The following is a 13,848-nucleotide window of genomic DNA, read 5'->3' on the forward strand; positions in this document are numbered from 1 at the left end:
CTCCATAGTCTTTGTAGTAAAGGAGTTTATTCTAAGTTTCACCCATACAACCAGCCATAAGGTGAAGCTGCAAAAACCACTAAGATACTACATGAGCTGCAGCATTAACTAACGGATGGCGGTGAACACTCTCTGGTCTTCCACTTATTCCACCAGTGATAGTTGTGGTATCTGGACTCTCTTAGCTAGTTGGTGACTTAGGAGAACAGAGCATGGAAAAGAGAGTTTATTGGAGGATATCTATCTCAGGCTAGAGGTAGTCCATTTAATCAGCACTGTATCAAAAGAAGCTGCATGGTTTAAGGGATTTTTGATGGGTTACACAGCTACGTGCTGATTGTGACTGAAAGCTGCTGTATTCTGATAGCTCTCTGGTTGCCTATGTGGAATTGTTGTTAGTCTAAGTTTACTTCCAGTGGATAGTCAAACACCACAATTTCCACCTTTGTTTTCAGTCTCACCAGAGAGTCCGTAAAGTTCAGAGTTTAAATTACTTTTTCAGCCTTAAGTAATGTCCTTCCAGATGATTACTGTAGAACATCGGCAGGTCAGTATGGGAGAAACACTCACCATATTGTAGGTATTCGGTAGATAAATAGAGGTTTGGTGCCACAAAGGGGCTGGAAAAGTTACCCAAGCAGAGAAACTATCCAAGTTATCCAAGCAATATTTCCTTGACATTGGAGCTGGGATGAATTCCTGGCCAGTACAGCTGGCTATACTTCTCCTCTGGATGTAGAGGATTGTACCAGTGGGGAGAGAGGGTTGACTGGATCACTGTGCTTTTTGGTGATTCTGTGGTACAGAAGTGCCACTAAGGGTCTGTCTACACTGCAATTAAGCAGTTACAGATAGTCCATGTCAGCTGACTCGGGCTTCCGGAACTTGGGCTATGGGGCTGTTTAATTGTAGCATAGACATTTCGGCTCAGGCTGGAGCCCGGGCTCTGGGACCCCCTGTGTGTGTATGTGTGTGTGTGTGTGTGGAGTGGGTCCCGAAGTCCAGAGCCCAAGTTCTAGCCTGGTCCTGACAGTCTGCACTGCAATTAAACATCCTCGTAGCCCGAGCCCCTTGAGCCCAAGGCAGCTGACACCAGCCAGCTGTGGGTGTTTAGGTGCAGTGTACACATACCATAAGAAGCTGTTACCAGCTGGTTTAATTTAGAAGAGCCACAAGGCTGCTATGAGATGTGCATGGGGCTGAAGAAGGCCTTGGCCATCCCAGAAAATGGGGGAGCACAAAAGTGGCTTAAAAGCCACCTTGGCCTCTTAGTGGTGGCCTCATTAGTAGAAGAGTCCTGTCTCTGTGACCCAAATGAAAAGGATAGCCCTTGTCGTGTCATGAAAAATGCAAAAATTTTCATGGCCTTGAGAGGACTTAATGTGTGTGTTTTTATGACGTTCTATGTTTTTATTATCTTTTCTTCATAAATGAGCATTTTACATTGCCAATAGTGCCTTTAAATGATGACTATGTGAGATGGAGCTGGGCTCTTAATTTTGAAAGGGAATGTCTATAATTGGAAGCAGCTGACATTCAAACCCTCTCTTTTATTCTTGGGTATAATTTAGCATGAAGCTGTTCCAAAAGAGCTGCAGTTAAACCCTACCTACAGGTGCCAGTCTATAATTCCAGCCGTAAGCTGTAATCAGCAGAAGACTCTTGTATACACAACTGTTTTTTCCCCTCTCTCCTTACCAGCTGAAGTGAACACTATCAATGAGAGTACTGAAATCCTTCACCTTAACCCTGCTGTCACCACGGAGTATGTTGGTGAACAGACAGAGAAGACGATGGAGTTCTGTGACCGCTCCTGTGAAGAGCTGGGAACTATGTTCACTGAGCTCACTGGGTTGCGCATTGTTGTTAACAATTTAGTGGATAACCTTCAAAAAGTGGTAGGTATCTCTGGACTTAAGAATCAAAAGATACAAAAAGTCAATTATAGAATGTTGTCTTCTCTGGCTCCCTCTGTCACTTTGCTTAAACATCTATAAAGATGGCTAGGTTGTTGGGGGAGGGGAATCCTACATTTTCAAAAGTGACTACAAATGATTTTGCGTGCCCGACTATGACACTTTACTTGGGCATGATTTTCAAAGGACAGGTTTAGAACAACATTTCTGAAAATCAGGCCCTTTAAAAATATTTCCGATATGGTAATCAAAATTCAAAGCACCCAAAATCACTAGTCAAATTTGGCCATATGTGTACTGTATACACATATGTCTATATGTGCATATCTATGCATGTGTGTATATAATTTATATGTTTATATTTATAATGACCACATATTATAGCTAAGAGGCAAATGAATGCATGTGAGTTTTATCTTTTTATCTTTCACCACTGCAGTATGATGAAGTGTGTAGTTACTAGTTATAACTCATGTTCATACCTTGTAAACAAAGTTTTAATAATTTACTGCATGTCATGGGATTAGAATTATTTTCCCTTCTGAAGAGGATGAACTACATTGGGAAAAAAAGCCTTTTACAGTAGATTTTTATTGAGCACTGGGTAATTATGATCATAATATTAGCTGAAAGAATTGCACTCTGTGGTACAGTAACTGAGTTGTGTTTTTCTTCTTGGCTATTGTACATGAATGCATAAAAGTGTAAGTTTTCAATCATATATTAAAGTCAGGTGATTGAGCGATAGTTTCTCTGGTTTTTGATTTAAGGCACTTTAGTTATATAATTAATTTATTTGTTTAATCTTTCAGTCTGAGGAGAACCAAATTATGTGGGAATTGATTGGGCCTAACAAAACTCTAAAGAACCAGTCGGTCTGCTGGCAGGATGGTCGTGCCTTTGCAGATAATGAAAACTGGGTTGTGGATAGCTGTACCAAATGTACCTGCGAGGTAAGACTATGGAAGGATTCCCCCTATTTCCAAAATGGACAATGGACTGAATCCAGCTTGGCTACTCAGTGCTGTTCCAGCATCCAACATTTATTCAGGGCTTGATCGAAAGCTCACTGAAATCAATAAAGAGACTCTTCATTGTCTTTGATGGGTTTTGAATTAGGTCCTCAGTTTCTAATGGACAATACTGCAGACTTATACTGGTAACTTGCTTGGTTTAAAAATATTTCCTTTTATAAAGATCCAACCTCACTAAACAAAATATTTTTGTCTTTTAAAATGATGACAAACAAAATCTCTTCAATATATGGGTAGAATTTTCCCTGAATACACAGATTTGCCTGTATTTGAACATAAACATGGGCCAATATGTTGCTTTCTTTGTATGTAGAGTTCTAAAACCGTGTGCCATCAAATCACTTGCCCAGCAGTGTTTTGTGCCAATCCATCATTTATTGAAGGTGAATGCTGTCCTGTCTGCTTTCATTGTAAGTATTTAACAAAAGGAAAATCCACCTGTTTGGCAGTTTTTAAAAAAACCTACTTTATTTAAGGGGTGGTAAAGGAAGAGTTGAAAACCAACTGAGCCAAAGAAAAATCATTATTTAAGCATCAGGATAATGAGGTTTAACTGCATTTTCCCTGGCTGCACATTCCAATTTCTCATTGTGTATTCTTGGCTTTTCTTTCTTTTTCTTACTATCTGGTTAAAGTAGACTGCAGTCAGAGTGGATTGGTGTGCCTGCCATTCCCCTATAGAATGTGTTTAGCTTCTAGAGACAAATGGGAATTTCCTGTGTTTCAGTATAATAATTGTTGGAAAGGCAAAAAGTCTCTCAAATTTTGTTTTGAATCTTACAATACTTCACTTATATGGAACAGAATAACAGGATTCTTCCAAGATAGCACCGCAGTTTGTGGCTTGCATTTGTAGTGAGAATAGTTTTGGAAATATATCTTTTTCTGGGCTGGACAGGCCTATTGCAGAAAAAAAAATTGCAAGACATTTTTAATAGTTTCAGTTTTCTGAAGTGTAATATTTGTTGCATCATATTCAGGTTTTGTGCCTATTCCGATTATATACAGCACATATTTTCATTGTGCTCTCGATCACATTTATGGTTATGTTGTGTTCAGAGATGGGTCCAAGCTTCACATTTTGTATCTGGGTCCCAAAGTATGTGGATGTCTGGAATCAGAGATTGGGTCAGCCTATTACAGCAGTCAGTCCCAGATCTAAATTTACAAAATGTGAGGGTGTTTCAGATCCAGGTATCTGAGTTGGGCCAATCTCTACCTATGTTTTCTTTTTAAATAAAGTTCTCTATCTTTTCTGTGATGGATTAAAATAAAAATCAGAACCAGAGATCTGACTAGCACAGGATAAGTTCTAACAAAAAGACATGTGAGAACAAAAATCTTATGACAAAGGAATTGACAGTGTTAAGCAGTTTTTGCTTCTTCTGCAGCCAAAGACAGTGAAGATGGTTGGTCTCCATGGTCGGAGTGGACAGAGTGCTCAGTGACATGTGGCTCTGGAACACAGCAGAGAGGAAGGTCATGTGATGTCACCAGCAACACTTGTGTAGGCCCATCCATCCAGACAAGAACGTGTAGTCTTGGCAGATGTGACAATCGCAGTGAGTGCTGACATCTCTCTCTCCTTATTAATGTTCTCTCTGCTTCTCCCTTTCTAACCATGAAGCAAACGGAATCCTAGCCTGGATTTCCTATGCACACTTTGATAGAACTGTATATATTTGAACGCTAATTTCTGCATTAGTACACTAGTTATCAAGACATACTGTATTTTTGTTCCTTTACTCACCCGTCTAATATTCCTCACCTTTATTGTCAATCTAATATGCATGTGTACTGGCCAGTCTAGTTTTTGCTCTGTAAAAGGAAAGATACTAAAAAGTAGGGCCTCTTGCCTTGAGTCAGCATATATGCAGCACTGGCTACTCTGCAGGAGCAGCTAATTACTAGTGTCATTGAACCATGATTCTCAGCACAGCCCTTAAGCACAGAAGTGTTTAGGACACGGGGAAGAAATACCGACATTAAGTAGTTATAGAAAACTTTTGTAAAATACTAAGCGATCTTATATTTATTGTACCTACAAGTCAGACTAAAGGAACACTGGTCATGATCACTTTCAATGACTCCTGAACAACTGCTTAAGACAAGGATTTTCTTATGTTCTTACAACACATTTTTTTTCTAAATGATCTGTCCTCTAAACTGAGCTTCTCTAACATCCCCTTCAGTCCTGTGTTGGTGGTTGTGTTTCATAAGTAAGATAGTCTCTGATGTCTGAACCCAAATGCTGGCTTTTGTAACAGATAGTAATAAAGGGTGGGTGGAACACCTATTGTAAAATGGAGAAAGCTTTGTTGCAGGGCTAGGTTCACAAGTGAATTGCTATTATGCCCCCAGATGGGACAAGCACTTCCTTATGTTGTGTGGGTTTTTTTTTCTCCCTCTGTCAGTACGTCAAGATGGTGGCTGGAGTCACTGGTCTCCTTGGTCTTCCTGTTCTGTGACCTGTGGAGTAGGCAACATCACTCGCATCCGTCTCTGCAATTCCCCCATCCCGCAGATGGGTGGGAAAACTTGTAAAGGAAGTGGCCGTGAAACAAAAGAATGTGAGGGAGTCCCATGTCCAGGTAAGTTTGTGGGCTTTACCCCAAATTGAAAGTCAAATAGAACTGTATTGCATGTTCCAAGAAGGCAGGCTCTAAATCAGGGGTTCTCAACCTTTTTCTTTCTGAAGTCCCACAACATGCTATAAAAACTCTATGGCCCACCTGTGCCACAACAACTGTTTTTCTGCATATAAAACCAGGGCCAGTGTTAGGGGGTAGCAAGCAGGCTGGGGCCCCAGCCATAGGGGCCCACATGAAGCTACATTGTTCAGGCTTCGGCTTCAGCCCCAGGTGGCAGGGCTCAGGGCCTCGGGCTTCAGCCCCATGCAGTGGGGCTTCGGCTTTCTACTCTGGGCCCCGGTGCGTATAATGTTGGCCCTACTTGGAGGCCCCCTGAAACCTGCTCGCAGCCCCCCAGAGGACCCCGGGCCCCTGGTTGAGAACCACTGCTCTAAATTATCATGATAGTGATACAGGATCTAACATGTAGCCTTGGAGATGGACTAGTATAAGCCTATGGTATGTGGTCACTTGGCTCTGTTCCCTTGCTTTGATTTTTGCGACTGTGGCATTGGATTCAGAAAAGAAAGTTCAGAAGCAGTATGGTCTTGTGGGTTGATCAGGGGAATGGAAATCAGACATCCAGGGTTCTACTTGTGCCCTTGTATGTAACCTTTTGCAAATCTCAGTGCCTTGGTTTCCTTATTATCATGCTTACCTAGCTCACAGGGATATTTTAAGAAGAGATGGGTGACAATGGTGTTGTGTGAGGCTTTGCAAGCTTCTTAAATTGTTATTTGGGTTTAAAAACTTAGAGTTTGGGAACCTTTCCTTCCTGTAACTTAAAGACATATTTTCCAAGGATAATTCAAATATACAACAACAAACAAATAAACATGTTTTCTATCTAAAGGGAAACCTGTGCTATGTATTAGGAACTGAAGTAGAATCCCCCTAAAGCTGGCATAATTATATGCCCTATATATAGTATACACATATAATTTATATTTAAAAAAAAATATTTCTCCCCCATTGCTTTCTTTTCTCAGAGTCAGTTTAGATTTGTTTTTCATTCTGCCCACTTCCTGCTCAATTTCATCCTATTTTTTACGGTATTTTCTTTCTCTCTGTTTCTCTGTTCGCAATCTCTCCAGTCTATCATGGAATGTGAACCCAAGTATGTTAAAGTGAAAGTTGAACTTCTGAATCCACTGTATATTTGAGTGGATTAAAAAACAGGCAAAATGAATTACTCATCTCTACCTGTGAGGCCAAGTTACTATAAGTTCCAGTTGTTTTTTATTTATTGAGAGCCATCAGTGTGCTTGATGCTGTACAAAGCATATGGGAAAACACAGTCTGTATTCTGGGAAGTTAGGTCCTGATTCTGTTCTTATACTAATGTAATTCTGGAATAACTATACTGAAATCAGTAAAGTTACACTAGCATAAAATGTGCATGAAATCAAATTAAGGCTCTTATAGTCTGAGTTAGCTAAGCAGTGCAGTTTGGAATACGAAACGAGGGGGAAATCTGCAGGTGGTGTATATGTCACTTTTTGTAAAAATGTCATGTAAGTTAGCAGACTTACTTTCAAGTTTTGATAGAAGTAGTTTCCTTAAGAAGGGATTTGAATGTAAAAAACTGCGGTCATTTTCTACCTATAGAAGGAGATCCCAGAATGCAGTTAATTGCATTGAGCTAGATCTTCATCACCAAATATAAACAAAAGAGTCTCAGCACCAAGTGCAAGCTGAGGGTTTTTTCAGCTGTAAATTCTGATTAGAAACAGCTGGTTCAGAATTGGCTACTAACAAAATGACTTCTCAGGACACCTTTATCATGGAAGAAGTCACAGAGCTCAGAGTTGGCGTGCAGGTCATATGCTTGGTGTTCTTCTATATTTCCATAATAGAAGTTGTTTTAATAACAATCTCATCAGTGAACTTTGAAAATCCAGATGCATCAGCCAACATAAACTGCTTCCGATCACTTTAATTGGAAATATACCATATGAAAAGGCATTGCATGCTGTTATGAGTTGTCAACAATAACTAAAATGGCTGAAAAATCCATGTATTTATCTGGAAATATTGTAATCTCAGTTTTCAGTTGTTCAATTTCATTTCTTCCTCTGGGTACAGTTACAAACGGTTTATAGAGATATCAGAAGGAGGAGTTACCTTTATAGTACTGAATGTTGTCTACAGTATGTTGCTCACACTAATTTTCCCCTCTGTCCTGCATGTTCCAGTTAATGGTAGATGGGGTCCTTGGTCTCCATGGTCCACATGCTCTGTCACCTGTGGAGGAGGGATCCGTGAGAGGTCTCGTCTCTGTAACAGTCCAGAGCCACAGTATGGAGGAAAGAAATGTGTGGGAGATGTCATGCAACATGATATATGCAACAAGAATGATTGCCCAATTGGTGTGTATGCACTGAGTGACCAGCAGTGAGCTATGCAGCTTGCAAACTTTGTTATTGCTAGTTATTTATCTCCTGTCACATGGATAGCAACACTAATTGATATTAGAGAGTCTACATATATGAAATACACTAATTCAGTCCCTGTTTCAGAAAAGCACTTACGTAAATGCTTAAGTCTAATTCACTTCAGTGAAACTTTATGCATGTGTGGATTGTTAAGTGTTATCTGGAATAAGAAGATTTCCTGCATCGGGGTCTCAGTATACTATTAAAATAGTCAACTGTTTGTAGCAGTCCACAAACCAAAAAAGAAATGCTTTCATATATAGTTGAAAATTCAAATATTTTTAATTGTCAGTATTCCATCATTTTTATCTATTTCAATGAATGGAGAATGTTTTTCTTTAATAAGGGTTACAGTTCTTTACTTTCTACACTACTACCCTTATTTACATTTTTGCTTGTGTTTTGACAGATGGGTGTTTGTCAAATCCGTGCTTTCCTGGAGCAGAATGCAGCAGTTACCCTGATGGGTCTTGGTCATGTGGCCCATGTCCAGCTGGGTACCTTGGTAATGGAACAGTGTGTGAGGATCTTGATGAGGTATGCGTTGTTTCAGTTGTGAATCAACATGAAATATTTCCTTGAGGCTATTTATAAAGATTGTATGGTGATTATACAACAGGCTAACTTGGTTCTTTCATTTTGCTTTTGTGTTTCTCCATAGTGTATAGCTGTGCCAGACGTTTGTTTTAAGGTGAATCAGGTCCATCGCTGTGTGAACGCAAATCCAGGGTTCCACTGCCTGCCCTGCCCTCCACGCTACAAAGGAAATCAGCCTTTTGGGGTGGGCCTGGAGGCTGCCAAGACAGAAAAGCAAGTAAGTGATGTTGAAGAGGGGTCAATGGTTAGGAATGTGATGGAAACTGAAACCTATCTAAGCATTCTCCATAAAAAACAAATTGTGAAAGAATATTTCATAAATGTGGGCAACAAACAAATATAGCCACAAATAGCTAAGCACCAGATTTTCAAATGTATTTAAGCAGCTACAGATATAGATGGACACCTAGTGGGATTTTCACAAGCTCGTAGGTGACTAACTCTCGTTGAAATCAATGGGAGTTAGGTGCCAGAGTGCTTTTGAAAAATCACAGTAGGCATCTATCTGTTTCGTAGGTGCCTAAAATACCTTTAAAAATACGGTCCTAAATGTGGATGCAACTTTTCTATTAATACGATGATGCATTGGGCCTGATTATTCACTGCTCGTCACCTTGTATAGTCATTTCTACCTGTGCAAAATGAGTGTAAAATGCTACAAGGCTAGAATGGTAGCCTTTTACACCCAGAGTTTGCAATCCCTGTTCACAGGTGTAAAAGACTACATAAGAGGCAATGCAGTGGTGAGCTAGGATGATTATCTTGATAAATACACCAAAGTAAGTCATCAAACATCTGTTTGAAGATCTCACTTTTCTAAATGCCAGTAGGTCAAGATGTATGTGTATGGGGAGGGGTGGGGGAAAGGAGAGGAAATGACACAGAGGAATGTTATCTCATAGAAAATTAAGGCAACTTCTTTAAAACAGCTGCCATGAGACTTCATCAGTCTCTTCTTTTTGAGCCATGCTGTAGTTAGCTCAAAATGTGAAGTCTAAATGTACAACACCTGTTAAAATTAAGCCACTCAAAACTTACCAGGAAAAACAAAAGAAATAAGGGGAACGTGACAGTAAACTTGCTGACAGGATATTAAAATCCATTTGTTTGTCTCTCTGGTTTAAGAAAAAAATGACTACACACCAGCTGGTAGACTTAGACCATTATATCCTGAAGACCAGTACTCTAAAGGAAATGGGTGTGTGCAGTCTTTCCTGTCCATAATGAGAATTAATGGCTCCTAGGGGGATGCACACGTAATTCCAAAAAACTTAAACTAATTGTTTAAATTTATTTATTGAGTAATGTCTATTTTTACTTGTGGTTATGCTTTTTTTTTATTGCCAGTTATCTACAATTGTGAACTGACAAAATAAAATGTATGGCTTAGACCAACATTTTTTTTTAAAAAGTGCCTAAATTGAGATATCTAAATAACTGACCTGGGTTTCAAAAGTGCTGAGGACCTAGAAGCTCCTACTGATGTCATTAAATTTGAATGAGTACGATCTGTTCTTGTAGGTGTGTGAACCTGAAAATCCATGCCTAGATATGACACACAGCTGCCACAAATCTGCAGAGTGCATCTACCTAGGCCATTTCAGTGACCCTATGTACAAGTGTGAATGTAGAACAGGATATGCTGGTGATGGACGCATCTGCGGTGAAGATTCTGACCTGGATGGTTGGCCCAATAGCAACCTGGTCTGTGCTGCCAATGCTACTTACCATTGCATGAAGGTAAGCAAGAAGGGGCAATAAAAGTTGTTATGTCACAACCAGTTTTCTTTTTTTTAATAGCTAAGGATATTTCTTTTCATTATAAAACTGGTGACGGTTTCTATGCAGACTTGAACTGTAACGGTATCCACTCTTTCTATGAGATAGTATAGAATGTATATTCACTTACACTTTAATGGAATCCTGTATTTCACTGGCTCACAATTATGCTATTCTGTAAAACACTTCATAGGAAAAAGAGGGATCACTCCTGGATCACTTCTTATCCTAAACTGTCAGTCCCCTCCCTTTTGTAGCAGAATTCCTTTTCTGTTCTGGGAGGTCTTCTGGGGACCACTAGGAAGAGTTCCATGGACCATCATTTGAGAATCACTCAAACATTACTTGCATGAAAAGTTCTTCTCTAAAGAGTTATCTAAGAAGGCTGAAACTATGCAGTCACCAAGATTCAGCAGGAGCTTGTGTATTGGTAGCCAGATATTAATAATGTTCTAAGACAGAATGCTGGTTCTGTGGGGTATTATGCCAAAAGTGTGCAGCCCCGTGCAACTTCATCCCCACTTGTGTCCTAGTACACCTCACTCAACAACAAAGGAGGCAATAGGATTACAATGCTCTGGTATTTCTGATTGAGGGGCAGATGGAGCAAGGCTGCTGAGATAGTAGAGAAAGGGTAGATGGTGATTAGGATAGGTGTGTCTGGGACCATGGGTCCTTAAGCGTGTACTCAACTTTAAGCACTTGAGCAGTCCCACTGAAATCACTGCACTATTGACATGCTTACAGTTAAGCATGTGCTTAAGCACTTTGCTGAGTTAGTCTTTATGCAATGACATTGGCTGCATAGGCCTACAGAGGGCACTGTTTTCTTTTGATTGCTCTTTTTCAGTTCTAAACGTGCCCTTCTTAGATTTCTGCTCCTGCTCCATATTAAAAAAAAACATAGGTCCTTAATTTACTTGAGAATGCAACCAACCTGTCCTGAGCAATGGCATCCTCTTCTAGCACTCTGACAGTGGCAACAAAACCAAAAGAACCTTGTCAAGTTCTGAACTAGAGTAATGGGCAAACAAATGAGAAACTTTACACAGAGACTAACAGTGTTTGAGCTAAGAGTGTTAAATGGAGCAAAAAGTCATCCAGGTGTAACTACATTGAAGTCAATCGCATTACACTAGGAATGAATTTGGGCCAATGCCTTATTAACAGAAAGGGTGTATTAGATAGACCCTTGCTGAACACTAGTCTCAGATGCTGAACTTTCTCACGCTGCCTGCTGTCGGCTCATTGTAGATCTGGCCAACTCAGCATTTGCAGTTCATATATTCTTTTTGGCTCCTGTCATCAGGACATGCAACATATTGACTCAAGATGCAACACAAAAGATCCGCTTTCATTAAGAACATAACATGTTGAACACATTTAGAGGAGACTGTTCCCAAAGGTTCAGTCTTGTCTTTCTGTAAGACATACATTAATTTTATAGAAACAAATGTTTGATTAAAAAGGTCTATTTAAAAAATAGGTAATATTCTCAGGCAGTAGCACTCATTAGAAATTATTCTAGTTTAGTAATTTTCTAAAAAAAAAAAAAAGATATCCTTCTCCTACCCTGTGAAAGTGATTGAAAAATAACTTGTCTAAATAAATTTAATATATTGAATTTAAATTTACTTTTAGTTCTCTCAAAGTTTTCATGTATAGACATTTTTTCCTCCAGAATTCCTGTACTGAAAAATGAAACATTAGCCTAAATATGATACTTTGAAGGCTAACATTGGGTCAGGAATTAAGGAATCATCTGTATATACAAAAAAAGAGTCCTAAAAGTTTGGAGGTTCATTTTGATTTTGATAATTATCTAAAAACTATAATGCTTTTTCCTCAGCTTATCTAGATGAACAGAATCTCTTGAGCTTGAAAATTTGGGCTGGAAATGTCATGAGAATAGATCTTTCCCTGAGATTTCAACATTTTCTTTGCTGATCCTGGACTCAAATATATGTGCTATAAGAAGAATATTTCTGCAGTGGTTTGGCATGTCCAGTCTTGGTTTCAAGCAGAAGTGGAAAGGTGAAAATAAGTGAAAACAGCAATGAGAACAATTTATAACCTCAGAAAAGGTTTTGGTGTAGGAAATAGACAATGGTTTGAGTGGCTTTTTAGATTTTCACCCATTCTTTATCCCAAGGCAGAATGATGACCCAAGGTAAGGCATAAATTTGTAACAGTGAGAGTAATTAACCATTGGAACAATTTACCAAGTATTGTGGTGGATTCTCCATCATTGACAATTAGATGTTTTTCTAAAAGATCTGTTCTAATAATTATTCTGGGAAGTTCTATGGCCTGTGTTATACCGGAGGTCTGACTAGATCATCACAGTGGTCCCTTTTGGCCTTGGAATCTATGAATCTATTTCTCCACTAGCTATACTATTTTAAAAGAAAATAGCAGTTAAAATACTGGCTCATTGTTTCACTTTTTTATATTTATATTTCCAATTTAGAAAGCCTATGTAGTTATTGTAAGAAATTAGGTCCTTCAGTCACCAAATCCTGCTCTTTTTTGCACCATTGTGATGCCATTGGGATACATTCATGCAACCCCACTGAATTAAATAGGATTCAGTGATTGTAAATGAGAACAGAATTTGCCTCCATGTGTTAATCAGAGTGATTGCTTTCTTGAAGTTTTTGAAAATCTGTACTTATATTTTTGCCTAATCCAGAAAATTGTTCACTTGGAATAATCACCCTTTCCTCAGTTCTGATCTTCAAGGCGAAATAAAAAAGGATACATTTGTCTTTTATTTTCAAAAGTCTTGGAAATCTAACAGTGCAAAAGGACATATGTCTCAAAACTACAGCCCCATGTCTATGTCTCCGTTGCATTAACTTTCCGTATGACAGATTACATCTGAAGATCATCCTTTTAGCTTTCATCTTCATTCTTCTGCTTAAAGGCAGCCAAAGCCAGCCACGTTACGTTGCAGTCTTCAAAGTTCCTTCATGAGCTGTCCATAAGGAGCTGACACTGTGTATGTGTGTTTTTTCCTATCAGATGCTCTCAGCTAAAATACACTCCAAACATTTCTTCTAACAGAAGGAAGTTGGGGAATGTGATTTGCAACTTCATTTAATTTATTTTACAGCATGAAAACTGGATGAACTAATATTTTTGGCAACAAACACAAAGTCTTTAAAATGTACCTGTGACCGATTTTCTCAGCTATGTGTTTTATAGCCTCTTGTGGGCTATATAGTCTTCAAGCCCATGTTACGAGCCTGTGACGTAACAGAAATATAATGTACTGATTTTTCTGGACAGGATAACTGCCCCCATCTGCCTAATTCTGGACAGGAAGACTTTGATAAGGATGGCAAAGGTGATGCCTGTGATGAAGATGATGACAATGATGGGGTAGAGGATGACAAAGTATGAGATTTTATTTAATGGTTGATTTTTAAAAAAATGTCTTTTATCATTTTAATGC

General features: G+C 39.0%; 1 protein-coding gene across 3 annotated transcripts in view; it reads left to right on the top strand.

The window, feature by feature from the left end:
- THBS2 (thrombospondin 2) overlaps window positions 1-13,848 on the top strand; it is a 45,910-nt gene that overhangs the window by 14,602 nt on the left and 17,460 nt on the right. For 2 of the 3 annotated variants that reach the window (XM_034765185.1, XM_034765186.1), the window contains 10 exons: window positions 1,702-1,898; window positions 2,729-2,869; window positions 3,264-3,360; window positions 4,342-4,512; window positions 5,365-5,541; window positions 7,776-7,949; window positions 8,425-8,552; window positions 8,677-8,829; window positions 10,134-10,352; window positions 13,683-13,790. In XM_034765185.1, the coding sequence (XP_034621076.1) occupies window positions 1,702-1,898; window positions 2,729-2,869; window positions 3,264-3,360; window positions 4,342-4,512; window positions 5,365-5,541; window positions 7,776-7,949; window positions 8,425-8,552; window positions 8,677-8,829; window positions 10,134-10,352; window positions 13,683-13,790 (1,565 nt within the window). Of the gene's footprint in view, window positions 1-1,701; window positions 1,899-2,728; window positions 2,870-3,263; window positions 3,361-4,341; window positions 4,513-5,364; window positions 5,542-7,775; window positions 7,950-8,424; window positions 8,553-8,676; window positions 8,830-10,133; window positions 10,353-12,240; window positions 12,644-13,682; window positions 13,791-13,848 lie in introns of those variants that run through there. The other variant, XM_034765187.1, reaches the window with a different exon arrangement.

The sequence above is a fragment of the Trachemys scripta genome, chromosome 3, assembly GCF_013100865.1.
Source record: "Trachemys scripta elegans isolate TJP31775 chromosome 3, CAS_Tse_1.0, whole genome shotgun sequence".
Classification (NCBI taxonomy): Eukaryota; Metazoa; Chordata; order Testudines; family Emydidae; genus Trachemys; species Trachemys scripta.